General features: G+C 39.9%; 2 protein-coding genes across 3 annotated transcripts in view; both read right to left on the bottom strand.

The window, feature by feature from the left end:
* LOC119561545 overlaps positions 1–11,016 on the bottom strand; it is a 100,800-nt gene extending 89,784 nt beyond the window's left edge. The window contains exon 1 of the mRNA XM_037875196.1: positions 10,959–11,016. The gene's annotated coding sequence lies outside the window, so the exon portion shown is untranslated. The remainder of the gene's footprint in view (positions 1–10,958) is intronic.
* On the bottom strand, positions 10,777–20,056 carry LOC119561544 (glycerol-3-phosphate dehydrogenase [NAD(+)], cytoplasmic). Of its 2 annotated transcripts, none has more exons than XM_037875194.1 (7): positions 19,545–20,052; positions 19,272–19,449; positions 15,512–15,718; positions 15,074–15,446; positions 12,751–12,904; positions 12,599–12,691; positions 10,777–11,102 (listed from the first exon to the last, which is right to left on the bottom strand). In XM_037875194.1, exons 1-7 carry the CDS (start codon positions 19,586–19,588, stop codon positions 11,090–11,092), a joined length of 1,062 nt encoding a protein of 353 aa, XP_037731122.1. In that variant the 5' UTR covers positions 19,589–20,052; the 3' UTR covers positions 10,777–11,089. The 2 variants fall into 2 exon arrangements, with proteins under 2 accessions (XP_037731122.1, XP_037731121.1); XM_037875193.1 differs by lacking the exon at positions 10,777–11,102 and adding an exon at positions 11,801–12,124 and having other exon boundaries at positions 19,545–20,056.
* Between the last annotated feature and the right edge of the window lie 893 nt (positions 20,057–20,949).

The raw sequence follows: 20,949 nt of genomic DNA, 5'->3' as shown, positions 1-20,949 counted from the left end.
TTAAAGCAATGGAGTCAGAAATTTCCGAAATTTATGTTGGATATCCCAAGACCTAAAAGTCGCCAAAAATCCATTCCGCAGATTATATCTTGTTTAATGCTGGGTACTACTAAAAATTCGACATCCTGAGATAAGGAGTTATAGTGAATCAGAACGACAATGGTAGCGGTGATATCTTTATTTTGACCATCGGCTAGAAGAACATAACATTTTAACTTCTTAAGCCCTGGAGAATCTGTTGGAATAAACTTTGTCAAATTACCTCCCACAACGCTTTTGTTAGCTCCACTATCAAGCAAGGCTAAGACAGTTTTGTTAAATAATTTCAATGCGATATAGGGACGGTTGTCATTGTCCTGCCTGACAATGGAGGATACGACATACTTCTTCATTTCGCGCTGCTGTTTCCAAAATGAACTTATTCGATAAGCCGATCGAGTTTTGTTGATCGAATCTATTCGCAGTGTAAATATTTCCGCTCTACGCCGATAATAGTTACGTACACGTTCATGGTATATCCCCTACCCTAAAATTTTGTGACGACTCTGGAGTGTTTTTATTCAACTCACGGTTGGTTTTGTCTAATTCTGGGTTAAATGTGGTCGAGTCAGGTTGAGAGTTAACTACATTAGAAGATGGAATATGATTGGTACCGACTACTGTTGCTGAATTTGAAATAGGATATCCACCAGTCAGAATAGATGGACATCCTCTTACGAGTTTTCCGGCGGGGGTTACATTTAAAGCAACTAAGCATATAAGTTTCAAGACGACTTATGCGTCTGGCTTTGAGGCAATCATGATATCTGTATCCGGTTTCATCACAATTCCAACGTTTATACAACTCAACATTAAGCATTGCATTTATTTCGATGTCTTTAAGGTTTTGATATTTCTCTTCGTCCTTAGGCTCTTCATCCTGCACTATCGCTTGTGGCACTCTGCTCTCAAGGAGTCAATGTTTGGGGTCAAAACATGTAATATTTCTAGTCGTAATTCAGGCTTGAGGTTCTTTTTAACATTGGTAACTAGTTCACTGTCGGTCATAGGCTCTCGCAAAGCATCTGCCATCGTTAAGATAGCATCTAGAAATTCGTCAACATTTTCTCCGGTTTTCTACTTCCTATGTCGAAGAGTGTCTTTAATCTTTTCGTCAGTGCGCTGTTCTTTTATACCGCTCACGGAGACTTCTGCACAGGTGAAACCTATTCGGTTCACTTGAAGTTCTCTGAAACCGCCAGTAAAATGGTAGAGCTGGTCCAGGAAATAGTATGTTGGCAAATTGGTAAAGCAAATTCGAGTTTGCGTTTAGGCATTGAATCGTTAAACTATTTATCCTATAGATAATGTCTTTAACAGGTATGTCATTGGCAATACCAGTAAATTTCACATGCCAATTGGAACTAACGCTTGAAACTTTGTCAGAACGATTTACGGCTTGTGCCATAGGATATCCTAAAGGCAAACAAATACTAGAGGCTTGATTACTGTCTTCTCTGCTTGCATTTGATCGTTTTAAGTTAGCAAGATTCTCTACTGGGATTTCATTTCGCGGATTTTGGGAATTATCCGCCAATCAAAGGTTCCGCATTGTGGTACAGATCTCATCAGCCACTGCTGCAACCATGCTGCAGAAAAGCTGGTACGTTCATTTGATCTATGTATTGTGTTTTAACTTCTCAAGCCAGAGTGTGCACTCTGATTGGTTGAATTCTGATTAAAACTCGCACTTGTGTTAGGTCTACGGACGACCTCTCTCGAGGCGAATTGTGAATAAGCTGGTGGGGGAAGTCAAACACATTTGGGCGGTTTGTGGGCGTTAGACTGGGCGTGGCATATTCGCGTAACAAACTTGCGCTCCGCTCAAGCCTACGGAATTTAAATCTGAAATCCCATTTCTCTATCTTTGATATTTTCCGAGACATCCGCGTTCATATTTACGATTTTTTGAAGTTTGTGGGCGGTTTGGGGGCGTTAAAGTAGGCGCGTTTTTAGGTCAATCGGTAGGTATTGATGAGAACAATACATTTCAGTTAAAATTTTTGTTATCTCATCAAAACTGTAGGAGCCACAGTTTTGGGCGGTAAAACAAACTTCTGCATCTGCATGCCTAATACCAGTATTGTAGCTCTTATAGTTTGCGAGATCTCAGCGTTCATACGGACAGACGGACAGACGGACATGGCTAGATCGACTCGGCTAGTGATCCTGATCAAAAATATATATACTTTATGGGGTCGGAAACGCTTCCTTCTGCCTGTTACATACTTTCCGACGAATCTAGTATACCCCTTTACTCTACGAGTAACGGGTATAAACAGTCCCGGACAGCGGTAGGCACAGCCAAGGCGCTCGGGCCACCCGCTGGCGCCAATAAATACACATACGCAGAAAGGCGGACTGCCGCCCACACTCTGCGCTCTCGTACCATGAGCAATATTGCCACACCTTCGCCTGAATGGCTAAAAAAGGTGGAATGGGCAAGGAAGGTGCTTCCAAATTACGGGCAGGATAAGCCCACCCAAGATGGAGCTCAGGCGAATAGGCAGCGATCCCTCGACCTACCCGGACCATCGGCGAAGAGATCCAAGTTACAGCCATCGGTCTCTTTCACCGAGACCACCAAAAACCGAGTATTGCTCGGCCTCACAGACAGGGGCAATCCCAGGAATAAGTGGAAGGCAGTGGAGTCCCAGAGAGAAGCCAGGTACATCGCCCTGCTGCATGGACGCGGGCTGGTACCAGGGCAGCGTCAAAGTGGTGGCCTGCGATGGTCAGCGGTCGGCTGACTTATACAAGCAGGCGACGAGCATGCTCGGTGAGGTCTACGAAGGGGCGAACATTGTCGCACTAGACTGGTGTGATGTAAGCCCCGAGCTCGGATTTGGCTCCCAGCAGCTATCAAGGAGCCGGAGGACATCCTCTACATGTTGCAGGAATGCAACCCGCACCTCCCCACGAAGGACTGGAAAGTCGTCAAGGTGGAGGAGCATGAAGGGGATGTCCACCAGGCGGTGTTGGTCCAATCGAGTTGCTCCAATCGAGACTGCTCGAGGAGTGCTGAACTTCGGGCTTAATGCAACCCACATTAAAGTGTACAAGGGCGACTCCAACGCCGCTGGAAGCTCTGCGGGCAACCCACCCGAGCAGATGCTTGCTGAGGAGTTGAAGGCATCTGGTGGGCCGTAGGACGGCAACTCTACCGATTCGTCGCTAAGACTTCTACAAGACTCACTAAGACTTCTACCTTGTCCTAGTACAGCAACCTTGGGTAGTAGGAGGCAAGGTTGCTGGACTAGAAACAAAGGAATACAAGCTTATGCTTGACCCCAAAAAGGTAATATTCGAACCAGCATATTAGCCAAAAGGCATCTTTGTATATTTCTGCTTCGCAAACAACAACGGAGACAACATCGCAGTAAGCCTGGAGCTGCAAAGTGGCTCTATAAGGGTACTTTCGGCCTACTTAGCCTCTGAAAAGGAAAACCCCCAGATGCGCTGGTCAGAGGAATGGCAGGGAAATGTGACGCCAAGGCCCATCACACCCAGTGGGGTTGCCCAAACAACAACGACAGAGGTGAGTCTCTATTTGATTTTATTCTAAATTCTAACCTATTCTTATGCAATAGGGGCAATGTCCCTACCTTCATAACCAAAACTTGCCAAACGATCATAGATCTAACGTTGGTATCAGACTCACTCGTAGGCGCAGTAAAAAATAATATAAACTATATTGTCCCTTGATTCGTCCTTGCCGGTCAGTATCGCTAACCCCAGACGAGCCGACTGGCACAGGTACAAAGAAGTTCTGGAGCTGGACAGAACAGTAGATAAGTTCACAGGAGCATGCACACTACCTTCAAAGGACCCAACAACTATCAATCCTTAGAACCAACTGCAGATGCCTTTTTAACAGAGCAAAGGTGGGAAATGAGGACACTAACTGGCAGAACTACAAGCATAAACTAGCCTCGTACAAAAGGCCATTAGAAGAGCCAAACGAACTGCATGACAGACCCTCTGCTCTGAAAAAACTACTAATGCCGCAAGGCTCAGGAAAATTGGGCTATCTTCAGAAGGCAAATGGATCATGGTCAGACTCCAGTAGAGAGTCCTTGGACCTGCTCCTAGACACTCACTTTCCAGGGAGCCAACAAACAGGTCACCCTCCAGAAAGAAGTGCCGGAGAAGGAATCAAATTAGATCTCCTCCTATCAGACCGCAACATGAAATGGTCCATTCAAAGTTTCAAACCATACAAATCGCCGGGACCGGACGGGATTACACCGGCACACATCCAACAAGCAGGACAAATAGCCATAAACTTAAAATACTATCGGAATGGGCGATAGAGAACGGGATAAATCCCTCAAACACGGAACTTGTTCTATTTACAAATAGATACAAAATTCCACAACTCAACCCACCTATTCTGAACAATTGTAATCTTTCTTTTAGCGATTACGCCAGATACTTGGGGTTAGTATTAGATAAGCGTCTCAAATGGGGCTTAAATAACCAAGAGAGAACCAAGAAAGCGACCATTGCACTTTACTCCTGTAAAAAAGCAATTGGGCTAAGATGGGGCATGTCCCCTAGAATAGTCAACTGGATATACACAGCGGTAGTCAAGTCAATCCTACTATACGGAGTGGCTCTGTGGTGGACCGCTCAACACAAACAATGCATACTGCATACATAAACAAAGTACAAAGTGTCTATTAAATCGATCTATTCGAAAAACACCAACTCCCGTACAATAGCAGACTGTTGCTATCAGTTTACTATCAGCCTAATAGGGGTTCCGGGTCACTGGGATATCGTAGGCAACTGCAACAAGTTAGCAAGGGAGGGCACCATTATGCCTCTTCTCCCAGGAAAGGAGAACGTCGGCATGCCCATGGCAACTTGCAAGCTAAATATAAAAAACTATTTTAAAAAACTAGCCAACATCCATTGGCAAAACGCACCACAGTGTCGTATTTCTCACCAGACATGGACTGTGATAAACAACAAAAAAACCTCGGAATTACTCAAACTCAGCCGCACAGAGTGTGGCATGTTCATTCGAGCTCTTACAGGCCACTGGCTTGTTGGCGCACATGCCGGCAGGCTAAAAGCCTCGCCAAATTATTTCTGCAGAAGTTGCAGGGATGAGGAAGAAGAGGAAACGGGAGAACACCTTCTCTGCTTCTGCCCAGCCCTATGCAGACTCAGACTGACGACGAAATATCGGAGATTAATCTCAAAAACATAAGAGCTTTTATGAAATCTTCCGGGTGGAAGACAACCTAACCTAGGTCTACGTCGGTTGATAGCACCAGAATGTTGATTGGCAGAAGCACCTCGAGCTTCCCTATTATCATCATTAGTAGATCTATTCGGTTGAGCAGAGGAAAAGTTATCAGTTGTACTACAGTACAAGCACTTCGGCAAAGTGGACAAGTTTCATTAGTTCCTAACCAAAGGACTACGTATGTTCTGCGGAGTTTATGTCTACATGGGGTTTCTGCCAGTTCAGTATCTATAACCATAGTATCATTGCAAATAATGCAAAGCGAAGGTTCATTTCCATTATGCTGAACTGACATGTTGTTTTATAAGAGTTTTCCAAATGTTGTAGATTTAAACAAACTTTGTTTTAAGGTTGAGACTACCCTTTGGTAACCGTGCATCAAATGATAAATATGAAAATTAATATAAATTTAGGGTTTCTGTTGGACGAAGTAATTTCAATATTGGGAAAGTGAGTGCACGACTGCTGAGTGTCTCGCGAAAATTATTCGGCTAAAACAATTCTCAAAGCAGTAATGAACCTAGTGTTTGGTCTATCATGAGTACATGCTAGAAATTTTCAGCTAAGGTAATCTCTAATGACTTCTCCTAGGTATATCAAACTAATCACCAAAGGAATAATGTTGCTTGGTGCGAGTTCCAGCTTTTCTTAAATCTCACAGTCCGTAACAATACATTTACTATTGAAAAGGGAGTCATGATTGAGCGATAAAATAACCTACTTTCAGCATTTGCCCGAACTAGCGATGTGTGAATTCTGTCGGATCACCTTAAGGCTCAACTTAGAAAATTATACAAAAATTAGGACTTTGCTTCAAAATATTGGTTTGGTAGCGACATTAACTTTTATCTTCTCAAGATACGGTAGTTTTCTGATTTCCGCTCGCCCCACGTTACGCGCCAAAGAATATGTAATGAACACGACATTGTGTGCGGCTATCTGCCAGCGTACTCTGCCTACAGGGTCGACTGTGCTCAGGGAAAATGGGAGTGGGGTTTTGCTACCTAGAGAACCGCGCCGTCACATAAACTTAGTAAGTAGACAGAGTAGGGAACTATTGACAAAATAAACCAAAGCCCAAAGAATCTAAATTTATATTTAGTGTGAGGTATTGCAGATGTCAATTAATTCTTCTTCAAAACCCACCTAACCTTGCATGTCAAGTTAACCATATAATGGGTATACATTTCAGGTATATTCTTTATTTAAGAATTCGACGTTTTGTTTTAATAATTAATAATTAAGTTTAAAACAAGTAAAGTTGTATTTCACAAAATGGATCTATAAACTATGTAAATTGGCTCAGATTGAGGTTTACATACGTTTGGCTATGCCGTACTTACAAAACAAATACTTTCAGGTCGCGCTGAGAGTCAAGGCTAACGCCAGGAACCTGCATAGCAGTTCACTTTGCTTTCCACCCCAGCCTCACCCTATTGCTTGTCGTCAGTGACGTTCCTGCGCTACTCAATGAGTTCTCCGTGGAGGTCGTGTCGTGGGCGGCGATGTTCACTGATGTTGCTGCCGATGTCCTCTTGTCCCTTGAGATATTGGACGATCGCCGTTTCATGACTTGCTGAACCGTTGGGCTTCTCCAGGACCACGCCTCTTGAATGTCTCAACCGGTCGGCTGCTCGCCCTTCCTGGCTGGTAGTGTGGTTCTCTGGCACTGGGGATTTCGGTGCCAGGCTGTGGTCGTGACAAAGTAGGAAACAAACCGCCGTGTTATGCCCTTTGGACCTCAGCTACCTTCGTCTTAATTTGGAGATTCTTGATGTCCCAATCCCGAATGTCTCGTTGAGCGATCTGGCTCCTTGTAGGCATCGCACGGCGCTGCTTCCAACGACTTGAATTGTTGTTCACGTGCTGCCGGCTGACAACCTATCGGTTTCCAATCTCTCTCCAAACTCTCTTACTCCAAACCAGCGGTCGGCAGCGGCCTATTCAGTGAGCATAGGGAATAGTTCTGCCGATCCGCTGCTCGCTCACTTATAACGTAGATGTTCGTATGACTTTGGCAATGGTCTTCGGGTGTTTTTTCTATCAGCTTCGGCGCGCTTTTTTGCTGCTGCGGCAGAGATTCTCAGTGCAAAACAGAGAAACGTCAGGCTTAAGCGCCATCTTCGTGTTTTTTACACTCACACTAATGCAAGGTAAACTTGTGATGGTATGTGTGTGCCGACCGCGGCTCCAAACTCTCGTTCCGTCACTACGCGCTAATTCGCCGCGTATCTGGAAGCCGGCAGGCCACCATGTATAATTGTCACTGCAAGCCGTAACAAAAAAAACCCATGTTTTCGGCCTTTTCAACAGCTTGCAGCTGACATAAAAGCGCTTCATCGAGGAAGCTCATTTTTTGATGAGTGTAAAAATAAATAAATTAAGGAGTTAATAATAATTTCTGGTTTCACGTTTATAAACAAATGGTGAAGTTGTGCAAGCCGTTAAAGAAGTATAAAAATATACACTTTAATTTTCAGTCAAGCCGACAGCCAAATATTTTTTTGTGGAAAATCCAGATCTTTTTCTTTTTGACGCACCGCGCATAGGGCACTTACTGAGAAAAGGCAAGACCACCTTATCATTCGTCGACGAGCAGAGCCTGGCAACTTCGCGTGCGCCTTTCTCTCAGTGTAAACAACTAGTCCAAATCGTTTCACTTATTTCATTATCATATTTATTCATATTTTTAATGAAAGTTTTACCCAACCATGCCAAACTGAAGGATTGGCCATTTGGAGTTAGCTGAAGAATTCGCTGGTTTGTATAATTAATGTATTCACATCTACGTTACCTTCCTAGCATTGTACATAATGATGCGACTGAATGAAATGAATGTCATCTTAGCCATAATCTAAAAACCAGAGAGAACGCTATAGTCGATGGTCCGGACTATCAGGTACCCGTTACTCAGTTAAAGGGAATGCGATGGAGTATCTGATAGTTTTCAAGTATAATACATTATTACATACTTTGTGTGTTATTATCCGATCCCATATGTATATACAGGGGTGTAACAAATCTCTTCCAACCTAATTTCCCCCGAAAAGTTGGTTTTACAGAATAAAAATAAAATTAAAAGAAACCAAATAGGTTAAACAAAAAAAATGTCCCCAAAATCAATTTTCAAGCCAACCGTCCCCAAAACCGTCGACGGTTGCTGTGACACCCTTGATTATATAAGAACATTTTGCAATAACTAGATCTTAGCCCAGCGGTCGAATTTATTAATTATCTATTTCCAGAAATAAAACGCATGTTATTGAATGTTGTGGGCAAGAATTTAGCTTTAATATAAGGTGCGGGTTTACCATCACGTTTTAAAAATGGTGGTTTTAAGTCACGCGATCTTGGAGCCTTATTCCCTAATAAAATTTCATGTAAGTCGCTGATTATTGCACGATTTCCAAACGTTGTTCCTATGAAATGGAAAACCATAAATTAAATGAAAACTGGCAAAAACCATGTTGCCAGATTGACAAACTGAAGTCTAAACAAGAAAGGAAGTTAACTTCACAAGCCGAAGTTTGTAAGCTTTTCGTCGGGTCTGTTTTTCAGCGCGGTACTCAAATGAGCTAAGGAAATACCTGAAAAGATACTAGATTTTGCGAGTGAACTTTCGATGAACGCCGTTAGCCGCGGCCTAAAGAATAAGAAATTTAATCTTTGACGGTATTCGTGCAGAAGCGGCGGGGAATTTAAAAATTAAAAATGGAAGAAAAACACCCAAAACGGCTAAAGGAGGTCAGTGCAGATGAAAAAGGACGCGTAATCCAAGCGGTTGCCCATTATTGTGGGACTTGACCTACAGGAAGCAATACCACAACGGGGCAAGTCCGCAGAATAGTTGAAGCGCTGGAGGAGATCCACTAGAGAATCCCAGTGGGAAGGAACATGGGACATCGCTTGATCTCCGACGAGCTCTCCATTGAGGACTCCTCCTTCACCAGCTACTTGGCAGCTGGTGAAGGAACGGAGGTAGAGGATGCGCCGGCTTCTATAGGGAGGAGGAAAGAAGGTCGCCCGTTAAGGGACAACAGGAGGACCCATCACCAGCCATTATTGGCCAGCTCGGAGCTGGACTACAGATGGCGCGGGAAAGATGGCGAAGCATTCGTGGGACGACGGGAAATGATATTCCCAATAGTCCCAATAGATAATATGTCAAAAAACATCGAAGCTATAATTTGTTTCATATGATTTTCCCACCAGTTTTCCGATCGTTCCTATGGCAGCTATATGATATAGTCGTCCGATTTTGATAAAATTAAATTCGAAATTCAAAACTAATAAACAAATTTTATTTCCAAGCGTTAGAGGTTATATGTTAAAAAGCACCGAAGCTATAATTTGTTTCATATTATTTTCCCACCAATTTTGCGATCGTTCCTATGGCAGCCATATGATATAGTCGTCCAATTTTGATAAAATTAATTTTGAAATTCAGAACAAATTAAAAAATGTTATTTCCAAGCGTTGGAGTTTATATGTTAAAAAACACCGAATCTATAATTTGTTTCATATTATTTTTCCACCATTTTTCCGATCGTTCCTATGGCAGCTTTATGATATAGTAGTCCGATTTCGATAAAATTTAATTCGAAATTCAAAACTAATTAAAAAATGTTATTTCCAAGATTAGGAGGTTAATGTTAAAAAACACCAAAGATATAATTTATTTAATTTTTTTTCCGATTATTCCTATGGGAGCTATAAGATATAGTTGTCCGATCCGGCTGGTTCCGACTTATATACTACCTGAAAAAGATATAAGACTTTTGGAAAAGTTTGAGCCCGATACCTTTAAAACTGAGAGACTAGTTTGCGTAGAAACGGACGGACAGACGGACATGGCTAGATCGACTCGTCTAGTCATGCTGAATATATATACTTTAACACCCTGAAATGTGATATACATATGTTGGTACCCTTCCATTTAGAAGATAAAACGATCGACTGCGATATCGCATTCGGTTCGCGTAAGTAGCTCCTGTCTGGAAACAGTTTTTTGTTTATGGAAAAATTAGCTATATCAGGGGTTGGTTTCTGTGACACCAACCAACCAAAACCGTCGTTGTCACATATTCTATAGTTTTTTAAAAAAAACCTACTATTTGGTTGATTATATTGCCTACAGTTTTCTGTGACACCAAAATTTTCTTTTAAGGGGAATAATGGTTGGATGCGATTTCGTGACACCCCTGTATATGAATAGTTCGTATTAAGCATTGCGATTCTGGATAATCTTTCGCAACGCAGGTTTGATTCTGTAAGGTTCCCGCCTTTTCAAACGCGTTTTCCCTTGTTTTTATACTGAGAGATTTTAAAACATTAATGTTAAGTTGTTTTACGCCAATAACAATCCATAAAAATACAAATACAAATAAACGACCAATTTAACTAGTCAGCTTTAATTTAATGTAGTATTTAATTCCGTAGATAACGCAGTCCAATTAGTATTAGACTAAGATTCTCTCCACTTACTAGATTTCCCTGGCCACAATTGTGGCCACAAAATAAAATTTTATTTTTAGGTACACTCGCTTGTTTCTTGGCTATTTAAGGTTGGAAAAACCAAATTTTTTAAATTAAAGCAGTTTGTTAGACATGCAATGACTTGAATAAAAAATAAGCTAGCGATGCAACAACCTATACACAATACCTTAAGTTATCTGGTTTGTGTTAATTATAATGGACTCCTTAGATTCATTGAGGTGAAGCTGTGTTGAAAAAATACATTTTCTCTATGCGGTAGACACACAGTTAAAAACGTTTTCGGCATCTTAGTGGGATTTACAAATTTTGCCTGTGAAATAAAAAATTAATCTTTTAAAATAAAAGGTTTTATCATCAATTGATATAAATTTAATTTTGTTTTAAACACATAACCGTGCTTGATTAACTAAATGTATTAATTCCACTAGTTTACATCCAAAACGCTTCCCAGCGACTGATGGCAAATTCTGTTAGTGCTGGACCCCTGGCGTACGAATGTCCTGAATTTCTTCATAAGTCCCTACATGATGTGCAGTGGTGACAAAATAATATTTTCTTGTTTTACTAAAGGCTTTAGTTTTATGTTGGCCTTACCGCTAACATCATTTTTTCGAAATGGTCATAGCCATTGCTGTGCATCTGATCGCCTGTCGATATGTACAGCCGACTTACAGTCGACCAAAATTCACATTTTTCGTCTTTGTCGAGCTCCTTCGCTGGCATTACTTATCCAATCATATATTTCTAAAACTGTGTAAATTGGGTGGAAACGATAGAGATTAAAGAAAAAATTCGATGTCATAATTTTTCCTTCTGAACATTATAAAATCTTTTACAAACAAACTGTTCCATCAAAAAATTGCAGTGGCATTTTCGTAATCCCGGGGTCAAACCCTAACAGAATTTGCCATCAATCGCTTGTGAACGTTTAATGGATATTCTTTTGTAAGCTAATGTTCTGGGTTTCTGTACGTACTTCTTTTTGACGATTTGAAGATGCCAATTTTATTTGTGAAAAATGAATTAATAATCATTAAATACATTTATTTTAACAATTGGGTTCAACAAATATGACACTTGTGGTTTTGGTTCAATGTTTTTTAAACACTTTGCACATTGAAAAAAACACTTGCGAATAGAAAGGAAATTATAAATGCTATTGAAGTGGAACGACTTTTCTGACTTTATGCATATATATGGTTTTATCTTTTGTTGCCAGTTGATATGCATTGGTGATGATGACTTGTGTTGATTTGATCTATGCGGGTATATATAGTATTGTTTGGATGTAACACAGTTTAAAGTTTTGGCGACGGCATGATGGACGTATCCCTATGAAAAACAATTAAAAAAAGAAGTGCATAAACTAATTTGTAATGGAAAAAAAGTTTTTATGAATTAGCAATGACTACGTGGTATGCAAAATATATGTCTGATTATTTCTCTGAAAACGAAGGATGTGAATCGGAATTGGGAATAAATGTTTAAATGATATTTTATTATTTAGTTTTTATTAGTTTTGAGTTATTATTTATTTTTTATCAATGTTAAACTTAGTATAGTTAATTGAGTAATATTAGGTAAACAAGCAAAAACAAATTGAAACAGAAGGTGTATATATGTAATTCAAGGGAAAACAGCGAAACTTAAAATAAAGTTACTAAAGGAAACAATATCAAATCAAAGCTTTACGGTAACAATGATATGCAAAGGCTTATTTCGCAGGATTTTCGGGAAGGCAAGATAACAGGATATCGAAATAAACAGGCGCATTCAAGACATAACGAACGCAAATGAAACACTTACATATGCTCAGGGTGATTGCGTATGCAATCAATTAAATCATTAGGCTTAAGCTGATTTGTGCATATTTTGTGAATAGCCGTGAACAAAGGGAATCTGCAATCGAGGAAGATTTGTTACAGATCTAAGAATACCATTTGATAATATTAACGCACTTGTTCTCTAGACCCTTGTTCTTTAGCATGTAGTTCACCTCCTCGGCAGTGGGTGGGCCCTGCAGCTTCTGACCGTTTAACATTTCCTTCTCCAACTCCTCAATAGTTTTTCCGGAAGTCACAAAGGCCTCAGACACTCGACGATTTCGCCCACCTGTGAGATAATCCGGTATTTATTAAATAATTGTTCAGAGTAAAATTCCATAAAACCTTATAGTGTCGTAACTGAATCTAAATGCAAACAGTCAAAAAAGTAAAGTTGCAAGCTAAAGCCTTGTACTCATCTTTAACAAAAAGGCAATGAAGTTAAAATCTCTGTACAAAATTTGGTTTATCAAATTTTCCATCTGTCAGATTATTATGGAGATTTTGGTTTCCTAGCCTTTTTTATTGAGGTGACTATCAGGCTTGAGGTGAGAGTGTTGCCTAAAGCAATATATGCTTTTTGAAGGGTTAAAGATTTATTGTGAAGCAGCTGTGGGGTAAGATAAATTCCCCATTTTTTTGTAATAAGGTCGATTTGTTTTAAGTACGCGTCGATCGACATAAAACAGTTATTTTAAATAGCAAATAGTAAAATGTAAAGAAAAGTATTGTTATTCTCTTCAATTTTAATACTTTGAACTTTCACAAGTCAGTATTTTCTTTAACCTTGGTTGATGATTCTAAGGTATTGTCCTGAAAAGTAATAAAAGGATAAGCAAATTGCTTGGCTTAGTTGGGAATCTACACTGATAGAAAAAATAACAAAATGCTCTGGTAGCGTACGCTTTCTTAAAAGTTTCTAAAAAAAACAAGGACGAACGCTATAGTCGAGTACCTCGACTATCAGATACCCGTTACTCAGCTAAAGGGACCAAAGGGAAATGGAGATATGCAAGCAGCAAAGCGAGATTGAAATGCGCCACCTACCGGCGGTAGACAGATTTAAGCGTTATGGGCGTTAGAGTGGGCGTGGCAAATTTTTTTTTGGATCAATCGATAGGTATTGACGAGACCAATACATTTCAGTTAAAATTTTTTATCTAGCATAAAAACTGTGGGCGACACAGGCTTGGCCGGTTTGTGGGCTTTAGCTGCGCTGCGTACAAGGCTACGGAATCTAAATCTGAAATCCCAATACTCTATCTTTGATAGATTCCGAGATATCCGCGTTCATACTAACGATTTTTTTAAGTTTGTGGGCGGTTCGTGGGCGTTAAAGTGGGCGTGGCAAACTTTTTCCTTCTGCCTGTTACATACTTTCCGACGAATCTAGTATACCCTTTTACTCTACGAGTGACGGGTATAAAAAAAACAAGGGAGAACGCTATAGTCAAGTACCTCGACTATCAGATACCCGTTACTCAGCTAAAGGGACCAAAGCGAAATGGAGATATGCAAGCAGCAAAGCGAGATTAAAATGCGCCACCTACCGGCGGTAGACAGATTTAAGCGTTATGGGCGTTAGAGAGGGCGTGGCAAATTTTTTTTTTTAATCAATCGATAGGTATTGACGAGACCAATACACAGGCCACAGGCTCGGGCGGTTTGTGGGCGTTAGTGTTGGCGTGGCATATTCGCGTAACAAGGCTGCGGAATCTAAATCTGAGATCCCAATTCTCTATCTTTTATAGTTTCCGAGATATCCACGTTCATATTTACGATTTTTTGAAGTTTGTGGGCGGTTTGTGGGCGTTAAAGTGGGCGTGGCAAACTTTTTTTTGAGTCAATCGATAGATATTGATGAGAACAATACATTTCAGTTAAAATTTTTATTCTAGCATCAAAACTGTAGGAGCCACAGTTTTGGGCGGTTTGTGGGCGTTAGAGTGGGCGTGGCACTATACTGAAACAAACTTGCGCTGCGTAAGAAGCTCAGGAATCTGCACGCCAAATCTCAATAGCCTAGCTCTCATAGTTTCCGAGATCTCAGCGTTCATCCGGACAGACAGACAGACGGACAGACGGACAGACGGACAGACGGACATGGCTAGATCGACTCGGCTAGTGATCCTGATCAAGAATATATATACTTTATGGGGTCGGAAACGCTTCCTTCTGCCTGTTACATACTTTCCGATGAATCTAGTAAACCCTGAGACTCTACAAGTAACGGTTTTAACAAGTATCGGTAAGCTGTCATTTTACCAAGCCGAAAAATACTTATCAGGAAGTATAGTTTCCTGTCAGAGCTAGCAGTCACATTGACGCTCGAGAAAACCAAATTTCCTTTGTAAATAGTCTTTATCTGCCCGAGAAACTATTAACTTATGAACTACAAAATATAACTGTACTCCAAAACCATACATTTAGAGCTTGATTGCCGCAGCTTAACACTAACCGTAACACGTCGTGATCAGATCTGCTACACCACAGCTCTCGAAGAAGGTGGACAACTTGCTTCCGGGGTAAAAGACGTCCACGAAGCGAATCATCTCCATAAGGCCCAGTCGGATCACAGCTGCCTTGGTGTTATCGCCAAGCTTCAGGCCGTCAACAAAACCCGCGCCGCAGGCCACAATGTTCTTAAGGGCTCCGCAAACTTCTACAGCGTCAGCGTCGTCCACGACCACAACGCGGAAGTGATTCGCCTGGAAGAGATCGCGCAGCACCTTGCCATACTTTTTGTCCGTGCAACCTATGGTCGTTTCGCAGAAGTTTCCCTCGGCCACCTCATTGGCCAGGTTGGCACCCATCAACACGGCGCATGGGATCTGCGTGAATAAATTTCAAATGGATTGATTTTCCCGGCAGTTTTACCTCTTCGACGACAACTTACCTTCAGGTGGCGCGTGATTATATGCGAAATCAGATCGATGCCACCGCCCTCAGCCTTGTCGAAGCCCTTAATCAAAGAGATAGCGATGGCGTTCGGCTTGATCTTACCCAGAAGCTGTTTGCAAAAGTTGGGAATAAACTGGTGGGGCACAACGAAGATTAAAATGTCGGCGTTCTTGGCAGCCTCAACCAGGTCGGGCACAGCAACCTGTAGAGTGGGGGCAAAAAGTAAAGTTTTATAATAGCTGTGATAACCACAAAAAAGCAAAACAAAATTCAGATTAGCACGCTGAAGGTTAAGTGAAGGAACTGCAGACGGATCGAGGATATCATTTGTCCAACACGTGTTCTAAGTCAACTTGTGAAGGCGCCCTTCGCAGCAGTCTAGGACTTTTTAAATCGAAAGGCTCACTAGATTGATTGGCTGACCTTGATATGGTTTACCCTACACGTATATGCAATGTATACTATACTTACATGTTCTCCATATCGACATACTGGCTTGTCAACCTTTTTATACCCTTGCAGAGGGTATATTGATTTCAGTCAGAAGTTTCCAACGCAGTGAAGGAGACGTTTCCGACCCCATAAAGTATATATATTCTTGATCAGCATGACTAGACGAGTCGATCTAGCCATGTCCGTCTGTCCGTCCGTTTCTACGCAAACTAGTCTCTCAGTTTTAAAGCTATCGGGCTAAAATTTCCCAAAAGTCTTATATCCTTTGCAGGTAGTATATAAGTCGGAACCAGCCGGATCGGACAACTATATCTTATAGCTCCCATAGGAATAATAGGACAAAAAAATTTAAAAAAATTATATCTTTGGTGTTTTTTAGCATATAATGTCCTAAGCTTGGAAATAACAGTTTTTAATTAGTTTTGAATTTTGAATTAAATTTTATCGAAATCGGACTACTATATCATATAGCTGCCATAGGAACGATCGGAAAATTGATGGAAAAATAATATGAAACAAATTATAGCTTCGGTGTTTTTTAACATATAACCTCCTACGCTTGGAAATAACATTTTTTAGTTAGTTCTGAATTTCGAATTTAATTTTATCAAAATCGGACGACCATATCATATAGCTGCCATAGGAACGATCGGAAAATTGGTAGGAAAATAATATGAAACAAATTATAGCTTCGGTGTTTTTTGACATTTTATCTTATACTATTGGGAATATCATTTTTTGTGTTTTTAAATTTAATAATTATAGCTGCAAGGGTATATAAGCTTCGGCTTGCCGATGCTAACTTTTTTTCTTGTTGTTGTTGATAATAGTTAAAACAAGATCAACAAGAATTGAAAGCCTAGTGATGGTCACATCATAAAAGGTGATACACTAATCGAAATTATAGTAAAAACTAAAAAGATTGCTCACAAATTCTTTAATAATTACAATTGAATTGGGAGAAAATGCATTGAAAGTGTAAGTGTGAATACTTAGAAAATTGAAGCTGTTGTGGCCGGTGGGGATAAATGCCACAGGTTCTTAGCCAAGATTAATTCTTACTGAAAATACGCGTCAAGCCTCATTTCTTAAAAGCCAGAGCTCCGTACAAAAGTTATTTCAAAAACAAGATTTTGGGGGACTTTCCAAATTTAAAATGTATGTCGCTTTGTGGGTTAGTATGAATACCTTTTTGGTTTTTCGGGTCTTTCGACCTTTTATGGGTGTAATAAGAAGCTCGATATAGAAAACCCGGCTGGTTATACGCGAAATTAAAAAAAAACTTGCTAGATTTTAAAAGCCTATAGTTTTTAAATTAACGCTAAAGATAAGTTCTATATGTTGCTGAAAATGTAAATCAATTTGCTCGCACGCACCCTTTGTTTAAATTCTCTAAATGCAATAGATCACTGTGGACGGCAAACACGTAGTGGCGAAGCGCGCAAGAGCGTGCGAAGACAACTACTATATATAGCCACAGAATTGAAAATCTGCCATTATGGTCCGATCGCAACTAGTGTTACACCAATCGAAAGGTATCGCAAAAACTAAGAAGATTGCATACCAAGACTTTCGAAATATAGATTTGTTTGGGAGAAAAAGCGGTGAAAGTGTAAAAGTAAAAATTTAGAAAATTGGAGCTGCTGGATACGGTGGGGATAAAAACCCCCGGCTGTTTAGCTAGTTTTATTCTTACTGAGAATACGCTTCGAATGACATTTGTTGAAATCCGATGTCCCGTTCAAAAGTAATTAAAAAAACAAGATTTTCTTCGTCTTCCCAAAATGAAAATGTTGGTCCCTTTGTTTGTGGGTTTGTATGCATCCCATCTTAGTTTTAGAGTTTTGGAAACCCTATGGGTGTATAAAGTAGCTTAATATAGAAAACGTTTGTTCTACGACTTTTGGAAAAACCCGCTAGCTTAGCGGAAAATCAAAAAAAAAAGCCAGATTTAAAATGCTTATAGTATCTAAACAACTAATGCTACAGAAACGTGATATATATCTCTGAAAAGATAATTTGATTTTCTAAATACTCTTTATATAGTAAAATAGTCTGAATATAATAGATTTAGAGTTATGACAAAAAGTTTTTTAAAGCCACTTTTTGACTATTTTCTCAAAATTGAGTCGAACGATTTCTTTCTAAATTTCAAATCATATAGCCCTTGAGATTCCTCAACTTTTAATATATAACACTTTTTGCCCTAAAAATTACCGTTTGGAAGATATTAAGCAATAAAAAGTGCAACTCGTTTCAGCTCCGTATACGAAATATTTCATACATATTGGAATAAACAAGAAAAAAACCAATTTGATGAAAAATATTCTTATTAGATTTTTTCAAACGGAAAATATGTTATGGTTTTAGGGTCCTTTACTTGCATGAAGCTAATCGAAATAGAAAACTTGATCTATTTGTTTTACCACTTTGGAAAAACCCGCTAAATTCTATTACAATAGCTATTACAGCAAAATTTAATGGAACTCCCATTTTATAATGGAACTTGAAAAGAAAAACTTCTGATATCAAACAAAAACACCACTTAACGAGGTAAGGGGTCGCAACAATCGCACGTTCAACCTACAAAAGTTCTGATACAAAATTTTGTTACCAAAATATTTAAATATACACATCCATCCATCCATGAATTATAGTGACAAACAAACGCCCCAGCATAAAAGTCTCACCCAATTTTCTTCTTGATTTTGTTGTTCCCGTTCCCGTTCCCAAGCCGCCAACGATTGTAGGTCTATGTACGCATAGGTTTTTACCTAAGCAAAGCGAAATATAAGGTTGTTTATAGGGCAATCAAAGAATTTGGTTGACCCTCCACCAAGACTTTGTATGGATGGACTTTATCGCCCAAACCATTTGGGCTTATCTGTAATCGGCAAACAGAAGAATTCCAATTATTTGAGCAGCATGTACATGTGTAGGAACGCTGAAGTCTGCTTATCAGCTATTAGAACATATTGTGGCAGCCCTGCAAAAGCCACTGGCCTTGACCTACGTCAAAGTCACTTGGCTGGCTCTCTTGCAAGAGAGGGTGAAGAAGAGAGTCAAGGTGGTGCCAGAGGTGATGTTGGTGCTCGGCTGGCCCTGAGAACTGCAGCAAGAGCGCAGCGTTAGAGAGCGGGAGCGGATGTAAAAATAGACGCGTATTCGACTGATTAGATAATTTGGCGCTGCACGGCCAAGCTCAAGGCATATAGCCTTTATGTAAGCAAGTGGTGTTAACAACACGCAGCAGTTACATAAGCTTAATACTCCACTTTAGCCTTAAATTGTAATGCACTCACCACATTCGGGGGCAGCTTGTGTCCTTTCAGGTACTTGACGTTCTCGTGCGTCTCGTTAATAATCTCCGTCAGCTTTTTGCCCTCAATCATCTCCTCGTAGACGAACATGGTCACCCGTTCTTCGAATTCCGGTAGAGCGGCGGCGTTGGCACCCACGATTTTCGCTATGGCCGAACCCCTGCGGGCACAAGATTAAGATGTAGGTGGGAGTGAAAATGGGAGTGGAGGTTACTATGAAAGTGCATCTGCTGACGGCTAATTAAATGCACTCACCAGTTGCCGGAGCCCACAATGCACACATTTACTTTTTCCGCCATTGTATTTTTGTTTTTGCTCGTTAGTTCTTCTTGGAACTACTTTGCGACGAGATTTGGTGCGATTAATATATTTTGCTTCAAACTGACACGTCGATGCCGCGGCGACTACTGATTCTTATTTGGCACTCTACATATATTAATATTAGCAAAACAAGCACTGCGGCCAACAACAAATAGGCGATTTTAAGAGCGGAGAGAGGTCGTCTGTGTATGTGTGTGCAAACAGGGAACACGCATAGTTTTATTTTCGTGTGATGTGCGCAGTCTATCCTGGAGTTGACATACATACATGCCTTATGCAATTGTTTAAGTACTTGCAACAATTGTAACAATAAATGAATCTTAAAGCTACTGCAATTTTCAAACGATGTAGCCGTCGGGGGTTGCTAGTGGTGTAGAACTTCTTTCCGCAATGTAATACTTTGCTTTTGCGATTATTCTACGACATTGTTCGGCTCATTCATTAGAGGAATTTTTCTCAGACTACAATTTTCGGAGACTGCGAGCAAGGCAGACATATGTCAGCTCTAATAAGTATGTATGTGTAATAAGATGAGTAAAATTGTAAGATCCGATAGGCACTTCTGGTATTTTTTTTAATTTTTTAATATATCTCAATACGGTACCATGTGGACCGATAGGTCAATGAGCAAAATATAATCTAAATATTAAAATTGTTTCATTCATTAGAGCTGCAGTAGAAATGTGATCGAGTACAAAAAATAATTTTTCGTTATTTTGCAAGATTTTTTCAGCTCCTTGCGGTCAATTTGGTTCTGCAAACAAATAAATACAATAAAAGTAATATATCGGCGTCTTAAATAGTACTTGTGTACAAATTTAGACAAAACAATAAAACTCGGGATAAATTTTTGTATAGCTCCAACCTCCGATTTCGTTAAAATTTTCCATATCCACCTATTTTTGGAAAAATAGTCAAAGTTGGCGCACATTGTGGGATTTCGGAAAATATCGGTAAAAACCGCAAAATTTTTGGTTTTTTGCTAGTTTTTTCCGAAAATAGGAGGAAAACCTAAAACTTTTACAGAAATTAATAAAAGATATTTGTAAAATGGATCCTTTTTGTTATAATCATACATTAAAATAGGTGTTCAACGTTTTAAAATATCGGTATGCTTGTTTTGGGGTGGTGGGAAGCGCACCGCAAGCGAACATATTTTTAAAAAGAAATCGACGTGGTTTTTGCTATTCAATTTTTGAGCTTGTGACATCTAAAATGCTTTTTACTTTATTATTCGTTAAAACATTTTATTTTACTTTATACAATTTGTAGTTTTATTTTTTTGTCTTATAAAAATATGAAATACTCTGTTCAATATGTTTATTATGTCAGTACATTT

The sequence above is a fragment of the Drosophila subpulchrella genome, unplaced genomic scaffold, assembly GCF_014743375.2.
Source record: "Drosophila subpulchrella strain 33 F10 #4 breed RU33 unplaced genomic scaffold, RU_Dsub_v1.1 Primary Assembly Seq358, whole genome shotgun sequence".
Taxonomy (NCBI): Eukaryota; Metazoa; Arthropoda; class Insecta; order Diptera; family Drosophilidae; genus Drosophila; species Drosophila subpulchrella.
The sequence above is the reverse complement of the archived record's forward strand: the minus strand, read 5'-3'. Positions and strand labels throughout refer to the sequence as shown.